This window comes from Crocuta crocuta, unplaced genomic scaffold (genome assembly GCF_008692635.1).
Source record: "Crocuta crocuta isolate KB4526 unplaced genomic scaffold, BGI_CrCroc_1.0 scaffold228, whole genome shotgun sequence".
Lineage (NCBI taxonomy): Eukaryota > Metazoa > Chordata > Mammalia > Carnivora > Hyaenidae > Crocuta > Crocuta crocuta.
Genome location: NW_027532820.1, coordinates 479,148 through 496,621, shown reverse-complemented (window position 1 = coordinate 496,621; position 17,474 = coordinate 479,148). Strand labels below are relative to the sequence as shown.

The window sequence follows — 17,474 nt, the reverse complement described above, 5'->3', positions numbered from 1 at the left end:
GTGGGAAGGCTGCAAAGTCAAGACCAGAATGGGAACCAAGAGAACATAAATAGCTGAGAACACAACCAAATCACTCTACAGGGACTGATGCTGGCACCTTGCTCTCACATTTCAACTGTCAGCATTGTGCTGTGACACTGCCCCACCTTTGTGAGTGTGTCCCTGTGAGTCACAGCTCCAAGATCCAAAGCCTCTGGTTGGCTGATTCTAAGTCATACACCTGCCCTAGTGGACAGGCCCTGGGTGAGGAAAACTCTGATTTCTTTTGATTTATGAAATATATATTTTTAAATTAAATGAAATAAAGTACTCAATAATTAGATTAAGCAGCAGAATTGATATGGCTGATGGTGAGTTAAGGAAGATTTGTAATCTGAACTGGAAGTTCAGCTCAAAGAACTCTCTCAGAAAGTAGGAGGAAGCACTAAAAAGATGGAAAATCTAAAATAAGAGAAACGCTATATGGCACATTGAAATAATGGAATAATTATTGTGTGACTGGGGGTCTCAGAGGAGATGGGAAAAATGAGGGGAAGGAATTAAATAGTTGAAGAATTAATGACCAAGAATTGCCCTGACTTAAAGAAAGACAAAAAACCCCAAACAAACAAACAAACCTAGATTGAAAGATACAAAGGATGTCAAACAAAACAGATAAGGTGGGGGATCCTTCACACTTAAACACATTACAGAAGAATTTAAAAATATCAGAGAGGAAAGGATATCATAAGAATATCAAAGGAAAGTTCATAAAACTTTGAGGGAGAGCAGATCACAACTATGACACTTCTCAGTAGAATTCAGAAGAAACAATTGCATTACATTCTATTTTAGTAAGTATTTTATTCTTATATTCAAATAACACCAAGAAGAAAAGTTGAGAAGTATTTTTCTGGCTACTGTGCCTATTTTTATATTGGTTATATACAGGGAGTCAATTATAAAAATGTCAGTAAAGGCTTCATGGGTTGATGATCATGAAGGTAGTGAGCAAATTCTGGAATGTTTTAGCAATCAAGGAAGATCTTGAAATTTTAAAGGATTTGGCAAGAATGTGAAATCACATTCATAACTGAATTAAAGGAGTCAATGTTGTATACAGCTGGAGATGATTCTAAGTACCTAGCACAAATAATTGCCAGTGCTACAAAATGTGATAGAGTGAAGTAATGGAAATTGGAGAAGTAGACAAAAAAAAATTAGGCTTGTAGATTGAAGACAAAAGAAACTACCAGGGGCAGCTTACTCTCAAAGGGAAAGCCTTACCAACATATGGCTTTTAAGAAAAAATCTGAAAACATAGCTGAAGTGCTTTCCTTTAGTGGGAAGTAGTAGAGTGGCTTCAAGAACCTCTGCATTCTACACCACATTAAGTTACTGGCAAAATTATGAATAAAGATTAGGTATTCGAGAAAACATTCATCCAGTGTTTTTAAAAGGTGTGTATTGTTAGATGAGACCTTCTCTGGTTCAGATTTTTAAGTTGTAATGAAGCTGATCTCTAGAAATTACTGCTCTCAAAGATTTGAAGGAAGAACAAACCTCAGTTTAAAGGTTGTGAATTATATGACTGATGCCGAGTGCAAAGGCTGGCCGAGAGACCTTTTTCTAGGAATTTTTTTCTTTTGCATTTTTTTCTGTGTCATTCTTGCACAGTAGCCATGCTAATCTTTCTGTATGGTTTCAATTTTGGTATGTGTGCTGCCAAAGTGAGCACTCTTTTAGGGTTTTTATCAGGATTGTTTTTATTTCGGTTGGTGCTCTGGTTACAAAGATGCATAAGTTTTTGGTAGTATAATTCAATGTTATTTTCCTCATAAACACTTTAATTTTTTTGTATATTATTTTATAGAGTTTGAAGTTTCATAAGAACACATATACCACTGTATAGCAGAAAAGGCTTTTTTGGTCATAAATTCATCATGAAGATTAAATGAATGAATATATGTGAAGTACATAGGAGAGTGCCTCGTGCATAGTAGTAACTATAAATATTTACCCTTAATATTATTATCAGACTAGTCTTTGGGAAAAAATTTTAAATATTTGCACTGGCAAGGAATAATTAGAGACACAGAAAATATTATAGAAATACCAGGTAAATAAGGTTTGGCAGTGCCTTTCTAAGTATGTGGGTACATCACCATCCCTTGTTCTTTCCTTTAACCCTGACTACATCTTTATAAATCTTTTGTTAAATTCTCTTAAATAATCTCTTTTTGCGTATTACTTCTTCTGACATATATATTAAAAAGTCATTTGTTTTTTGAAAGGACTTACAAGACAGAAAATCTTGTATATAGAAAATCCTAGGGAATTCATAAGTAATAAACAACTTCAGCAAGGTTACAAGATCAGTAATCAATTGACTATTGATTCAGAATACAAGATCAATAATGAATAAAAATCAGTTGTATATCTGTACACTTGTAATGAATATTTTGAAAATGAAATTAAGAAAACGTTCATTTATAGTTACATTAGAAACAATAAGATACATAGGAATGTTTTACTAGAAGTATAAGACTTACACACTGGAAACTTTAAAACATTGTGAAAGAAATTAAGGAGATCTAAATAAATGGAAAGGCATCTCATGTTAATGGATTACAATACTTAATATTGTTAATATGTCAGTACTCCCCAAATTGATCTACTGATCAATACCATCCCTGTTTGAATCCCAGTTGGCTTTTTTCCCCCTAGAAATTGATAAGCTTGTCCTAAAATTTATACAGTTATGCTGGAGACCCATAATAACCCAAAGAATTTTGGAAAAGAACAAATGGGGGTATTCACACTTCTTAATTTTAAAATAATTCGACAGTAAAAGAAGCCTTTTTGACAAAGGTTGCTGCAACACCTGGCTATCTACATAGAAAAGAATAAGTTGAATTTTATTTCACACAGGTTGAGATGAACTTATATTGAATATCGGGTAAAAGATAAAAGAAGAAACAGACTCAACTATAGAGAACAAACTGATGGTTACCAGAAGGGAGGCGGGTTGGGGGATGGGTGACATAGGTGATGGGATTAAAGATCACGCTTGTGCCGAGCCCTGGGTGTTGTAGGGAAGTGTTGAAGCACTATTTTGTACATCTGAAACTAATACTACACTGTATATTAACTAACTGGAATTTAAACAGAAACTTTAAGAAAAAGATAGGTATCAACAGTTCAGGTTTTCTTTCCTTTAATAAGGTTTTGTAATTCAGCACTTTGGATATTTCTATGGAACTAGAAAAAGAGCTGGAGGAACATCTGGTGTTCCATTTGATGAGCCCCAAAGCCCCTAGCTTTGTTCAGCTGGCTTTGGGTTTTCTCAGTATTTCCGTGAGAGCACTTACCAGTCCAGATCATTGCTTCTGAGATTCATGATCTAGATGTCCCTGGAGAGCTCTCACATCCTTTTCCTTTCTTTCGCTTTTTTGTCCTCAGCATCATGTGGGTACACTCAGATTCAGGAGCCACCTTCTGTCACACTTTATTATTACACCTTGCCACAAACACCCCCTGCCCACTCTCTCACCCCCTGATTATGACATTCTTGCTATGCGTTAGTCATGACATCTCTAGGAATGGAGGCGCCACCTCCCACAACCACCTTCCAGCTCCATTTACTGCTTTCCTGGCATTCCCAAGCAGTCTTAATTTTTTTTTAATGTTTATTTATTTTTGAAAAAGAGAGAAATAGAAGGAGAGCGTGTGCAGGGGAGGGGCAGAGAGAGGGAGACACAGAATCTGAAGCAGGCTCCAGGTTCTTACCTGCCAGCACAGAGCCAATGTGGGGCTTGAACTCACAAGCTGTGAGGTCATGACCTGGACCTAAGTTCGGAGGCTTAACCGACTGACCCACCCAGGCGCACCCCCAAGGAATCTTAGAGCCTGCTCAGGTTTGGGGTCATCTTTGCCAAGTGAATCTCAGTTCGTCCTCTGTTATTCCATGGGGCGCCTGCGTGGCTCAGTCCGCTGAGTGCCTGACTCTTGATTTTGGCTCAGGTCATGATCTCACAGTTTGAGATTGAGCCCTATGAGGGGCTCAGTGCTGACAGTGAGGAGCCTGCTTGCGATTCTCTCTTCACTCTTTCTGCCCCTCCCCTGTGTTCTCTCTCTCTCTCTCAAAATAAATAAACTTAAAAATGTTATCCCAGTATTACCAAATCAGTTTTATTTTTTCCCATAGCATTTATCTGACATAATACACCTTTAAATTTCTGTAACTGCCTGTATCCTTAAGCTAGAACATATACTCCATGAAGACAAGGGTCTTTTTGTTTGTTTTCCTCCTGTCCTTCAGTGTTAAGATTGGTAGGCATTATTGAGTGAATAGCTATGGGCACAAAAATGGAACCATGACATATATACTATGTTATAAGTTGATCTTTATACTTACAGTTTTCTTGTCATTACGCATTCTTCTACGAAACCATTTTCCTTTTTTTATTTTTACAATTTTTTTAAATTTGAGTATAGTTGACACATTGGTACATTAGTTACAGGTGTATGACATACTATTTCAGCTTCTCTACATGTTATGATATGCTCACCAGAAGTATAGTGACCGTCTGTCACCATACAATGGTACTGCGATATCACTGATATTCCCTATGCTCTGCCTTTCCCCCCATGACTTATTTATTCCATAACTGGAAGCTTATACCTCCCACTCCCCTTCACCCATTTTGACCATCCCTCTACCCCCTTCCCTCTGACAACCTTCAGTTCTCTGTATTTATAGGTTCTATTCTGCTTTTTCTACAACACCNCAAATTTTTGGATAGTTTGTTCTAGTTTTGAGAAGTATGCTGGTGCAATTTTGATTGGAATTGCATTGAAACACCATTTTAATTTTTGTTGTTGTTAACATTTATTCATTTTTGAGAGAGAGAGAGACAGACAGAGTGTGAGTCAGGGACGGGCAGAGAGAGAAAGGGAGAACAGAATCTGAAGCAGACTCCAGGCTCTGAGCTGTCTGCACAAAGCCAGACGCGGGGCTCGAACCCATGAACCGTGAGATCATGCCCTGAGCCGAAGTTGGATGCTTAACTGACTGAGCCACCCAGGTGCCCCTCTACAACACATTTTAAATGATCAGATATATTATTGTTTATGATTACAGTGCTTTTTATTTTTTTTTATAAGCCACAGTCTATGGCTGGACATTTTTATTACCACTGTCCCTCACCCTGTTTTTTGCTCTTTACAGTGCTACAGCAAACATCCTTGAAAAACTGTAAAAGTGGAAGCCTAAAAGCAGTGAATAAGCATAATTCTAAGGTTTCTCATATGCACTGTCAAATTTTCATAAAGATGAATGTGTACATGTCCTTGCATCAGAGGTGGGGGTTCTAATTTTAAACAGGGTAGTCAGATAAGACTTCATCAAGAAAATAATATTTAAGCAAAGATTTTAGGAAGTAAGCCATGCATGCATCTGGGGAAAGTACAAAAATTTTGAGGCAGGTAAGTGTCTCATGTGCTCAAAGAAGAGCAAGAAGGCTGGTGTGGCTGGTGGAGAGGTGGGAGATTAGGTCAAAGGGGCAGTGAGATTTTTAGCGTCCTTCTAGATCATTGTGCAGACTTTGTCCTTTATTCTGAGATGGGAAGCCTTTAGAGAGTTTTTACCAGAGGCAAGTGATAAAAGTTTATTTACATTTTAAAAGATATTTTGGCCATTATATTGAGAATAGGTTGAGTTTAATAAGGATAAGGTAGCAGAAGGGAGATGAGTTAGGAGGATATTGCAATAATCTAGGCTTACCAGGGTGGTAGCAGTGGAGGCAGGGAGAAGTGGTAAGATCGTGGAAATGCTTTGAAGTGGAACTGGCAAGATTTACCTATAGATGGGAAATGAGACAACAGAGAGAGGAATCAAAAGCGACTCCAGAACTGTTGGCCTGAGTAAATTGCAGGGTCATCAGATTGTCATCAGTTTATTTGATAGGGAAGACTGTGAGTGGGGCAGGTCAATCTTCAAAAAGACTTGGAATTCAGTTTGGACATATTAAGTTTGAGATATAGATTAGATGTCAAAGTATAGCTGTTGAGTAGGCAGCTGAATATATGAGACTGAAAGTCAAGGGAAAAGCCCAAGCTGGAGATACACATTTGGGCATTGTTGGAGTATGTATGGTATAGATCACTTAGGAAGTGGGTGCATATAGATAGAAGAAGTCCAAGACTAAACTTGGGGAACTGTGATGTTACGTGATTGGAGAGAAGTGGTGGAATCAGTAAAGCAGACTGCTTCTCATTCAAAGCTATTTAACAAAACACATTAAGTTGAAATGATATTGCCAATCCCCTGTTGATATTCTAGTATGGTCGTTCTAGTTATACCTATTTTGTGATTATATCTATCACTTTTTGGAATATAGAACTAGAAAATTATGAAGCAGTTCCCAGAGTAGGCTTAGATTTACATCGGAATCCTGAAGACTTACTATATATAGTCCTCAAAGAATCTTTCACTAGGAGCTGAAATCAGAGATCATGGGAGAAGCCATAAAACTTCTGATGTTATCTCAATAGGAGCTTTTTGTCTTATGTGGGGAAAGAAGTAAGTGTAAGTATATAGGAAACATCTGTCTATTTAGAAATGTAGTTACGGGAAAACATAAAGGAAATGGCACAGGCTTTGGAGTCAGTTCATCAAGGTTTGTATCTTTGGTCTGCTGTTTATTAACTATACAGTCTTGGAAAAGTTACTAGCTGTCTTTTTTCCAGAAACCTCAAGTAAGTGGGGGAATATGACTTTGAAGAGTTACAGGCAATGAATGCATATCAAAATGTCTAACACAGTGCCTGATGTATAGTAGATGTCCACACTATAATGGCTTATCTTCCTCCATTATTTTTATTAAGTTCATGCAAATGAACAAAGCAGATTTTGTTATGACACTCCCAGGTTCTAGTGTATGTTTTCAGGTTCCCGGTGAGGGTATGGCCCTGAAAATCTCCATAATGAGAAGTAGAGATACAAGAAAGAAATGAGAATTGGGTGACCCTGAAAGGTCCCTGTTTAAAACTGTATTCTTTTTTTTTTTAATTTTTAATGTTTATTTAGTTTTGAGAGAGCGAGAGTGAGAGAGAGAGAGCGCAAGCCAGGGGAGGGGCAGAGAGGGAGGGAGAGACAGAATCTGAGGCAGGCTCCAGGCTCTGAGCTGTCAGCACAGAGCCTGACACGGTGCTCAAACCCACAGACCGTGAGATCATGACCTGAGTCAAAGTCAGATGTTTAACAAACTGAGCCACCCAGGCATCCCTAAAACTGTATTCTTATTTTGGAGTAACTTGCCTTTGTCCAAGGCAGAATGCAATCTAAAACCCTTTGGGGGACATAGGGGGTTGAGATCAGTGAAAAAACATTATTGAAAACCAGCTGGCACTTCCCTCAAGGGAAGAACACAGTACAACCTCAGATGTAGTAGTCAGGAGTGAAGGGAGGAGTAGAGGGAAAGGGATCTGTGAAGTGCAGCTTGGCACCCAGAGAAGTCTTGATGGTTCATAGTCTTGATAGTTCAGTCCCCACACCCATGCTACTGGTCACTGTGCCTGGGCAACTCACTCTAATTAATGGAGTTGGAAATTTGTTAGAAAAAACCTACACTGAGGGGTTAATTGAATACTGATCAATATGATTTGTTTTTGTGTAAGTCATAGGCAGTGGGTGAAGAGCAAATATTTTGACTGGGATATTGTTGCCTTGCCTTCTCAACACTTGAAGACTTGACTTCAGCTGGAGGAAATTTTTTTAAATGGATCTAACTTTGTTAAGTCTGGGTCTTGACCAGGTTGCCAATTTAAAAGGCAGAGAGCATTGGGCTTTTTGTTTTGTTTTGTTTTTTACATTTTCTTCTGATATTTCTTTTACTCATATTTGCGTTTCACAGAGTCAAGTGTCAGATGTATTTAGAGATATTTTGGGAGTCAGGTAGGATGGGTGGGAGATCTCAGGGAGCTTTGGGTGCCATTCTGATGGCTTTAGAGTTTATTTTCAGGGCAATTGGGAACCATTGAAGGTTTTTACATCCCAATATAGAAAGCAGTTTTTATTTTCTTTTTTAAATGTTTATTTATTTATTTGAGAGAGAGAGAAAGAGAGAAAGCACACCCAAGGAAGGACAGAGAGAGAGGGAGAGAGAGAATCCTAAGCAGGTTCCATACTGTCACCACAGAGCCCAATGTGGGGCTTAATCTCATGAATGAGGAGATCATGACCTGACCTGAAATCAAGAGTTGGACGCTTAATCAGCTGAGCCATGCAGGCACCCCAGAAAGCAGTTCTTTCAGGGACTATGTTTTGAAAGTGGTATTAGTTTTCTATGGCTCCTATAATAAATTATCATGAACACCTGAAATCAACACAAATTTCTTATGTTACAGTGCTATAGGTCAGAAGTTGGACCAGTGTTAATAGGCTAAAATCAAAGTGTTGTCAAGGTCATGTTTCTTGTTGGGGAGAATCCATTTCCTTGCCCATTTTGGTTGTTAGAATTCAGTTCCTTGCAATTGTAGCACTGAAGTTACCATTTCTTTGCTACCTGGAAGCAGAAGTTCACTCTCAGTTTCTAGAGGCTGTTTCCATTTCTTGCCTGGCAACATCCTTCTTCCATTTTCAAAACCTGCAACGGCAGGTCAGGTTCTTCTCATGCTTTGAATCTCTGCTACCTTTTCTGTTGTCACATCTCTCTGCCCAAATATTGTCTTTGTCTTCTATTTTTAATAACCCTTGTAACTGCATTGGCCCCACCCACATAATCCAGGATAATCTCCCCATCCTCAGGTCCATAAACATAATCACAGCTACAAAACTGACTTTTTCATATAATAAACATATTTATGGGTTCTGGGGATTAGGGTGTGGGTGTTTTGGGGGAGCCATTGTTCTGCCTAACACAAAAGTCTTTAATGTATAGATTGTATTTTAAACGTACGGAATAGGAAATACTATCCAAGGATAGTGTGTGGTTGTTTCCTCAGTCTACATCTGCTGAATGATTACTTTACCCATCCTTGTTCTGTATTCCCCAATCTCTTGGATATACAGAATTCCTCAACCTTTTCCAGTTCCCCTGGAGTGCTCAGTTGTCACTTTACCAAGTCCTCAACCAGAGGACTGGTATCTGCTTTCTTGACCTTGTTAATCTCATGGTCTGTGACTAAGCCCAATTTCTGCCCCTCCTTCACCTCCTCTCAGCCATATCTGCCTCTGGAATCTTCCACTGCCCTGAGATTATACTCTTCTTGGATCTAGATGACTTCTTCACCTTGTTCTGGAGCTGCCAGGCTTCCTGTTGGACTTGATTTATGGTGTTGATCCTGTCCTGACATTCTCTTTGTTACTTCTTACGTATCTACTAACTCTCTCCCTGTGGCGTGCTGCAGTCAGTGCAGCAGAGAGAGGGAGCATGGCCACTCTTAGGGGAGATTATTCCAGTACCCAGGGTCTTAGCCACAAGTGAAAGCTTCAAGCTCTTTGAATGATAAGAGAAGTAGCAGGAAAATAGAAGCCAAAATCTGTTGTGATGCCACAGACTCCTCTATAATTTTGAGGCTGAGAGCATTGGATTGAGGATATGACATTTGGAGGTTCCATTCCAGGCTCTGATGTCTGCCAGCTTTCAATAATGTTAAGTACTCTCTTTTAGTCTCACATGGTACAATACTATAGGTCAATGAAGATGAAAGATAACCTCAGAGATTTAGTGCAACCATTAAATGAGATAATGAGCGTAATCCTAGTACTGTGTGATGAGCGTTTATGTCATGTTTTGTCCTTGGTTCTTCACTTCATTATGGGATATGGGCAGAGACACAACCAAGAAAACATAGGCTACTTGTGTAATTCATTTCTGTTTGGAGATTTTTATTTTGAGTTTGGAGAAAGTAGTAGCTTATATAGTCAATGACTAGAGCCAGTGGGATGCAGCGAGAGTAGTAGGGTGTCATTTATCTTTAGTGACGCGCTCAATCCAGGAGGTATATTTGTGAACATTGGTGTAGATTCCGACATCCCCTCCCATGAAGTGTCCGACCTCGATCCCCTGGAGCTTGTTTTTGCAGATGACAGTAGCAACGGCCACCTCCTACCAGAGAGCATGCAGAGAGAGGGAGACAGAGAGAGAGAAATGATCAGGTCTTCTCACGGGAGCCCTCTAGCCCCCAACTTGGATGAGCCCTGCCCAGAGATAGCATGATAGGTCATGAAAACAGCACCAAATTGGAAGACAGGAAGCTGGAGTCATTTATCTAGCTTCACTGTAACTAGCTTTTTTTCATCTTGAGAAAGTCCGAGAAAAACGTCTCTAGAACTCACATGTAAAATGAGTCAAACCCCATTTATTTGGACTGGTGAAGCCAGTTTCCCTTGTGAAAAGTTTGAATTTTTTTTAAAGCAATGCCTGTTTTTACTTGCAGCTATGAGAAGAGTAAATCTAACAAAGTGTTTGTTATTAGCTACAGGTACTGCCTGACACCTTTTAATCGATAAAGACATCTTTAAGGAGGGCCTTTACTGAAGAAACAATGTGGGCTTTGCTGCAGCCTTATCAAATTCTCAAAGAATTGTGAGGATGAGGCTTTCTAATTTTCTAATCAATGTCATGCTTAGTTAAGTGGACACATGCAAACAAATGAAAGCTGAAGAGAGAGAAAAGATTACCCCAAAAATTCGGCTGAACACTTTTACAAATTTCACGCATAAGGAGTTCCTGTGGCTCTTCCCTTGCTCTGTTTTCTGGCACTCCTTATCAGACATCACAGGGGCCTCCAGGTTCTGCCTTAAATCAGGGTGTCTTCCTGAGGGAAGACAGGATAAAAGAAGGCTTACTGCTCACAATTGTTATTTAGTTGCCCCCCCGCCCCTTACCGCCCTCTGTTTCAACTGGTGTTTTGTGTGTATGTCTGAAGAAAAAGGGCTGAGAAAAGGGAAGGACCTGTGCATGGTTATGAGAGTTAATCCAGAGGATTGAAAAATAGCCTGCATGTCCCTTTAAGAAGCGGTTTTCTCTTCATTGTGTCTGGTCTTGGAGAAATATGGGGGTGACCTGACTCAAGTCCTCAGAGGTATCCCCTGTGTGCAAAATGAGCCTGTACACAGCGGGGAGCACAGCCTCTCCAGTGTGAATCATGCCCCTGGCAGTGAGGAATGATGTGGCCTGTGTGCAGTCAGATGGCCTGGTGCTTCCGGCTGCTGGAACCTGGAAGAGGTAGTGCTGTGTCATCCCTGGGAAGGGAGGAGCTTTGGACTTCAGGATGGGTCTCTCTCTTTGGGATGGATCCCTCACAGTCTCTGTCCATTCTCCTCTTCTCTCTTCTTGGCTATGTGGACATGGGTAACTGATGGCCCTGATTTACTCTGGAAGGTACACTCACCATTGTTGTCTTGGCTCCAGTCCAAACCTGAGAGCAGACAGACAGTGCCTGGCCGGACGTTGCTGGTGGCTAGGGGGAGTGGCTGGACTTTGTTGTTGAGGTTGGCCGGCTTAGCCAGCTTAATGAGCATGAGGTCATCCTGGGGGGCACTATGGCTGTAGTTCCAGTAGCGGATAATCTGAATGGGGTTAATTGTCTGCTCTGTGCCATCTCTCACTCGGACCCTGAAATTTCCCAGCATCACTTTCAGGTTTCTGGAGGGAGAAGAGGTTGGAGGTAATCATTGTCACCATCACCATCATCATCATCATCATCGTCATCATCATCAAAGATATTAAATGCTATAATGTGTCAGGTACTATGCCAATTGCTCTATCTGGATTCTGGATTACCTCACTTACTACTCACAATAAAACTATGAAGTGTATTCTGTCTTTAATCCATTTTACAGATGAAGTAATGGAGCCACATAGCAGTAGTCCCCCAGTCACATAGTAGGTGGTGGAGACTTAACCGCTGTGTTTTCATGTAGCACCCTTAATGTAGTAGAGAGGAAAAATCATGCATGGCATAGAAATAATATTTTCCCTCCACTCCAGCCCCGGCCTCTCAAACTGGGAATTTCCATTCTGTTCAAGGTAAGAGAATGGGATGACCTGAGTGGTGGAGATCCATTTATTTCATTAGACCCATTTGCAACCCTATTTCATCCTGCTCTCTACCTTTGGAAGGTGATATATATGGATTAAGCCAGTGAGTTCTCCTGTCCTCTGCTCTCTGGTTGGGCTTAGGTTGAGAGCAAGCACTAGGAAGTAGGTAGAGGAGAGTGCGGTTGGAGTATGTACCCTCCCAGCTCCCTTCCTGGAGGGCTGCTCCAGCTTCAACCAGGCAATCCCTGCACACAGCGCTTCCTCTCTTCCTCTCTCTCTCCCCCCTATCCTCCCCGCTCCCCTCCTTCTAACCATTCTCTCCTCTTGCCCCTCTAGGTCTAGGGGTAGTAACTGTATCCTTCTAATACTAATCCTGGGGGCACTGAACTATTCTTTGTTCTTTCCCTATAACTTGTTCATACCTTTGTCGTTACTCGTTTTTAAGATTCTCCTCAATTTGTCTAGTTTGCGTGTACCCTCAGTTACTTGCCAGTCCCTTAATTGATAAAACCCATTTTATCTTGTCAGTAAAAAACTTGAAAAAAACTGGGGAGACTGAGGAGGCACAGTGTATGGAACAGGTTTCCTCCCCAGCAGGGCTGGGTAATTGTTGTGGGGGTGCACATTGTAGGATGTTTAGTAGCATCCTTGCCGTGAGTCCTATTCCCTAGATAGATGCCGGTAGCACAGCACCCCCTCAGTCCGCTGTGACAACTGAAAATATCTTCCGACTTTGCCAAAAGTGTTCTCCCTTTGAGAACCACTCATGTAGAATGAGTCAGCCTTTTACAGGGGGTGGGAGTGAGGGTTCCCAACACTCACGGTAAGTAGCAGTGAGCTGGGGCCAGCACCCAGTTGTTTTTGATGAGGACACCCACACAGGGGTTGAAGTGAGACTTGAGGTATACCAGATACGGAGCATGGTCTTCTGTCTGCACAGATGAGTGAGCAGAGAAAACTGTCCCTGAGAAAATAATCAGTATTCTTAATATATAAAATATTCTTAATATAGAAGACATGTCTTAGGACAAAGAAGACAGTTAAAATTTTCCTACTTGAAAAGGAATATGGATAGTTTTATTTATTTATTTATTTATTTATTTATTTATTTATTTATTTATTTATCTGTCTATCTATTTATCATTATTTTAATGTTTATTTATTTTTGAGAGACAGAAAGAACCAGAGTACGAGCAGGGAGGGAGAGAGAGGGAGATACAGAATCTGAAGCAGGCTCCAGGCTTTGAGCTGTTAACCCAGAGCCCACCATGGGGCTTGAACTCATGAGCTGTGAGATCGTGACCTGAGCCAAAGTCAGACACTTAACTGACTGAGCCATCCCGGCACCCCATAATATGGATAATTTTAAAGAAATAATTGGCCAGGAAATGTAAAAATGTTTGACCCTCTTTTTCTAATAAAATGTAAATTAAAATGATATACCATTTTATCTGATACTTATAATAATAATTTTTGGTTTAATGTTGATAATATTGAATCTAAGAAAGTACAATGAAAAGAGACTCTTTCACTACATGTAGCAATGTGAATTGATTCTGTCTTTTTGAAAAGCAATTTAGAAATAGGCATCAAAAGTGTAAGTAGTTCATCGCCTGTGACTTAATAATTCCAACCCTAAGAAACCATTCTAAAATAATCAGATATAGACAAATATTATGAATGTGTGCTCATTTCACCACTATTTATGACAGCTAAGCAATGGGAATATAAGTGTCCAATAGAGTAATGTAGGGCATTGAAATAAAAAAGTACATCAACATAAGGAAATATTAAAATTATATTTAAAAAGAATATGAAACAGCAAAGGAAATATTGATAACTTTTCTTTAAGTTAAAAACAACAATGAAATTTATATAATCTAGCAATCCAGTTGTCTAAAAACAAGCAAAGAAACCAAAAGATAAACTGTTTGAATGAAAAGTAAATAAATAAAGCCTGAGAATAAACTGAAGTGTTAGCATGTATTGACTGTGAGGTGAGAGTATGAACAATGTTTATTTTTTCCTACTTTTTAATATTTCTAAGTTTTTAATATTAACATATAATATTTTTAAAATGAATAATTAAAGAAAAACACCTAAGGAAGGGAGGAAGGCTGCTATCAGAAATAAAGTACTTTTCTTGTCTTGGTTGATCCATTTATCCTTCCCAAGCCTTGGCCTCTACCTCCCTACACCTTTTTATGATCACACAGTTAGAAATCCCAAGNAAGGGAAAAAGGACAGAAGGCACTGAGGCATTGAGCTCTTGTCCTAAGTGCTTTACATGGATTTATTCAACACTTTCAAAACATCTCTATACTGTAGGTAGTAATATTCCCATTTTGATGTAAGAAACTGAAGCATGGATAGTCCATACTCACATGGCTAATAGTGATGCAACATAGGCAGTCAGGAGGTAGTGGGAGATGCTTCACCAGCACATTCTGCCATCAGAAGGACTCATGGAAATCAGGGAGTGCAGGAGGTAGGGCCCTTGCATTTGATATTTTGTTTCTACCTTATTACTGAGTCTAGAAGTTTTTGGAATGGGGGGCTATCAGGCTTCAAAATGTGTTTTTTATCCCTGTGACCACACTGGGACTTGCCTAGTGGGTGATGAGGTCCACATTTTGGAATCACCAGGAGGGAATGCTCACTGTTGAGCATTCTCCAAGGCAAGTGAGCACCATCACCCATTCCATAGCTTAGAGCTCAGCTTCCTGAGAGCCTTTGGGTGTGGTCTGGGAGGGAAGATACCTACTTCTGTCCTTGACCGTTTTTCTTAGACCCTTCTTTTGTACCCTCTACAGTCTCCAGCCTGCCTTCCTCCAGCCTACATTAACCTGTGCCTTATAGGACAGAGTAGAAGGTCGTGGATACATACCAGCAAGGACACCCATATAGAAGATAAATTGCATAGCAGTCCAGATCTTTCCCCGTGAGATACAGAAGATCAGCAGAGTATAGAACTCTCAGGACAGTGTTCGCCTCAGGAACACCTGGTAGAATCAATGGATAGGGTTAGGCGTGAGGACACAAAATGGGATTGGAAAGCATCTCTGGGCATAAACAGGGGGAGGGGGAGAAGGCTCCAGGTAGATGAAGTTCCTTCTGCTCCAGGGAGGATGAGGGATAGAAGACTGTGCCTCTCTTGGGTCTTTCAAGGAAGGAAAAAGAAGCCTCTTCCTTAGACTTCCAGATCCATATTCCCTCTCCCTGCTATCCCTGAAAGTCCATCTGCCCAAGTCAGCTGTCTATGGGAAAGGGGGCTCTGGCTTGGGACTTATCTTCCTCATGGAGTTTCTGAGGCCAGGGCTGTGAGGGACAAGATGCTTCACCTTAGCTCAGGTAGACAGTGTCCCCAGGTTTGCTCTGAACCCCCTAAACAAATACTTTCTCTTAGCCCCTCCCATCTTTATTACACTGGCTTCACCTTTCCCTGACCACTATTTCATCACTCAGTCATCATCACCACTAGGTCTGGTGGTCCTGATCACCAGCTTTGAGCTGAGGAAATGTGGAAATGAAAAGCACTCATAAAACAGTTTTTTTTTGACAGTTGGAGAATGGTTTACACTCTGGATTATATTAAATTTAGGATTTGCTGTGTATTGGTGACAGTTCACAAGGCAGGACCTGTTGGTGCTTTTTACCCAATGAAAATATTTCTCAGGCAATAATAAATGGCTAGGGTCATCCTCAGCTAATTCGGAGACACTCTAACAAGAACAGTTTCACGAATAGCAACACTTATTGAACACTTACTGAATCTGAGGCACTGAGCTAGGTTCTTTACTTCTTTTTGGATATTGTCCCTGGGATTTTGTATCAGGTCAGTCAGAGATTCCTAAAATTATTATACTTTGTACCACTCTAATCCTTCAGAGTTTCTTAAGCCCATAATCTTACTCCAGTGGCACAAGAACTGTGCAAAGAGGAGACAGGGCTTTATTCTTGATCTGGAGGTAGCAGAACCGAAATAGAACTTAAGTAATTTTCTCAAAATTGCACATGATTAGAAAGACTAGAAGTAGAATCCCAGTCTCCTTATTGGGTACACACAGCTTTTCAACCGTGTCCTCCAGGCTTCAGCTAATCAGCTAGCCTTCCTGGACCTTGGAAAAGTCCATTCTCTCCCACAAGTTCCCTGGGGAATAGGGCTTCTTTATGAAATATGCTTGAAGTTCAAAGACAGGATGGAGCTATGGAAGGTTTTTCTGTTGGTGAGAGTAGGAGTGGTTAACACAGGTGACAAGTTGAGAAAGAGATATTCTTTACGGTGAAGTTGTTTGTTCCAGAGTTTTTTTTGCAACGTTTATGGACCAGGAAGGGAGTTTGAGGCCTTTCCAAAGAGAACAGATTTTCTGGAGGAGGCTGGTACTGGGGACAACTACCTGTCCATGAGTCTCAGATTAGTATCTCCAGCCCAGACCACCTGTCCCACAGATACAACTGTCTCCTGGGAAACTTAAAAAAAATTTTTTTTGCACATCTGTTTTAGCTCTCTGAGTTCTTGAGATTTAGCATGTCAAAATTTAACCCTTCATTCCTCCGGGCTTTCAAATGCATTCTTTGCCTGTTTTTCTTATTTTAGGAGATAACTCTGCCTTCCACTGATTTGATTCCTCTCTCCTTCTCACCACTCAACCTCAAACCATCCTACTTCCAGACGTCTCTTAAATCCATCCTTGTCTTTCCATCCTCACTGCTGTCATCCTAATCCAGGCCGTAATCTCATTGCACTTGAACTACTGTATATGCCCATCTAGTGTTGCTCAGCCTGGTGTTCTCTTTTGTACTCAGAATTGTTTCTTTCCTCCTGAAATGCGGATGAGATCATGCCAGTCTCCTTTTAAAAACTCTTGCCTAGCACTCTCTAGGGGCCTCTTTATCCGCATCCCATTCTGTCCTCTTTAGCACTCTCTCCTCAGCTTCTCTCTGCCACCCACGGCCCCACACATTTTCCTCCAGGCCTGNTGCCTCTCTCCCTTTCCCCCACCATTTCCGCCCTTCTTCTCCGCCTTGTTCCTCCATCAAAGAATACTAATACCTTTTTAACTTTAGCCTTTGACTGCTTCCTGCGGTTTCCTAATCCCACTTACTTTTTCCTTTTATGTTTTAGGATACTGATACCTAATATGGACAGTGTTCCTCAAGCTTCTCTTTGGAAAAATAATTTTAGAATTCTATGGAGGGATGGATGGGTGTGTGTGTGTGTGTGATATTCAACATTTCCTCGTATGTTTGTTATTTTTTGCTATTAAGTTCTTTATTGGTATTATTACAGATTCTGTGTACACATGGAGACATCTCTGTCTGTAGCCTCATTCCACAAACCACCAGGTTTATAGAGACGCTAATCCTATTGTTGTTTCATTCTGTCATCTGACTGACTTTCTATTTGGTAATATTCTTGTTATGTTCTGCCACCAAAAGTCAATT

General features: G+C 40.4%; 1 protein-coding gene, 1 long non-coding RNA gene and 1 other non-coding gene across 3 annotated transcripts in view; all 3 read right to left on the bottom strand.

The window, feature by feature from the left end:
- The window catches only part of LOC144245697 (uncharacterized), a 38,168-nt gene extending 34,695 nt beyond the window's left edge, over nt 1-3,473 (bottom strand). Inside the window, exon 1 of the long non-coding RNA XR_013339398.1 lies at nt 3,351-3,473. This is a non-coding gene — a long non-coding RNA (uncharacterized LOC144245697). The remainder of the gene's footprint in view (nt 1-3,350) is intronic.
- Nucleotides 1,611-1,717, bottom strand: LOC144245759 (U6 spliceosomal RNA). Its single transcript, XR_013339408.1, has one exon. It is a non-coding gene; the product is annotated as a U6 spliceosomal RNA (small nuclear RNA).
- A 6,377-nt stretch (nt 3,474-9,850) lies between the features above and the next one.
- On the bottom strand, nt 9,851-15,432 carry PRSS37 (serine protease 37). Its single transcript, XM_077781043.1, has 6 exons — nt 15,371-15,432; nt 14,917-15,031; nt 12,852-12,993; nt 11,380-11,633; nt 10,667-10,803; nt 9,851-10,091 (listed from the first exon to the last, which is right to left on the bottom strand). The coding sequence occupies exons 2-6, from the start codon at nt 14,948-14,950 to the stop codon at nt 9,951-9,953; spliced, it is 708 nt and encodes a 235-aa protein (XP_077637169.1). The 5' UTR covers nt 14,951-15,031; nt 15,371-15,432; the 3' UTR covers nt 9,851-9,950.
- Nucleotides 15,433-17,474: the final 2,042 nt, after the last annotated feature.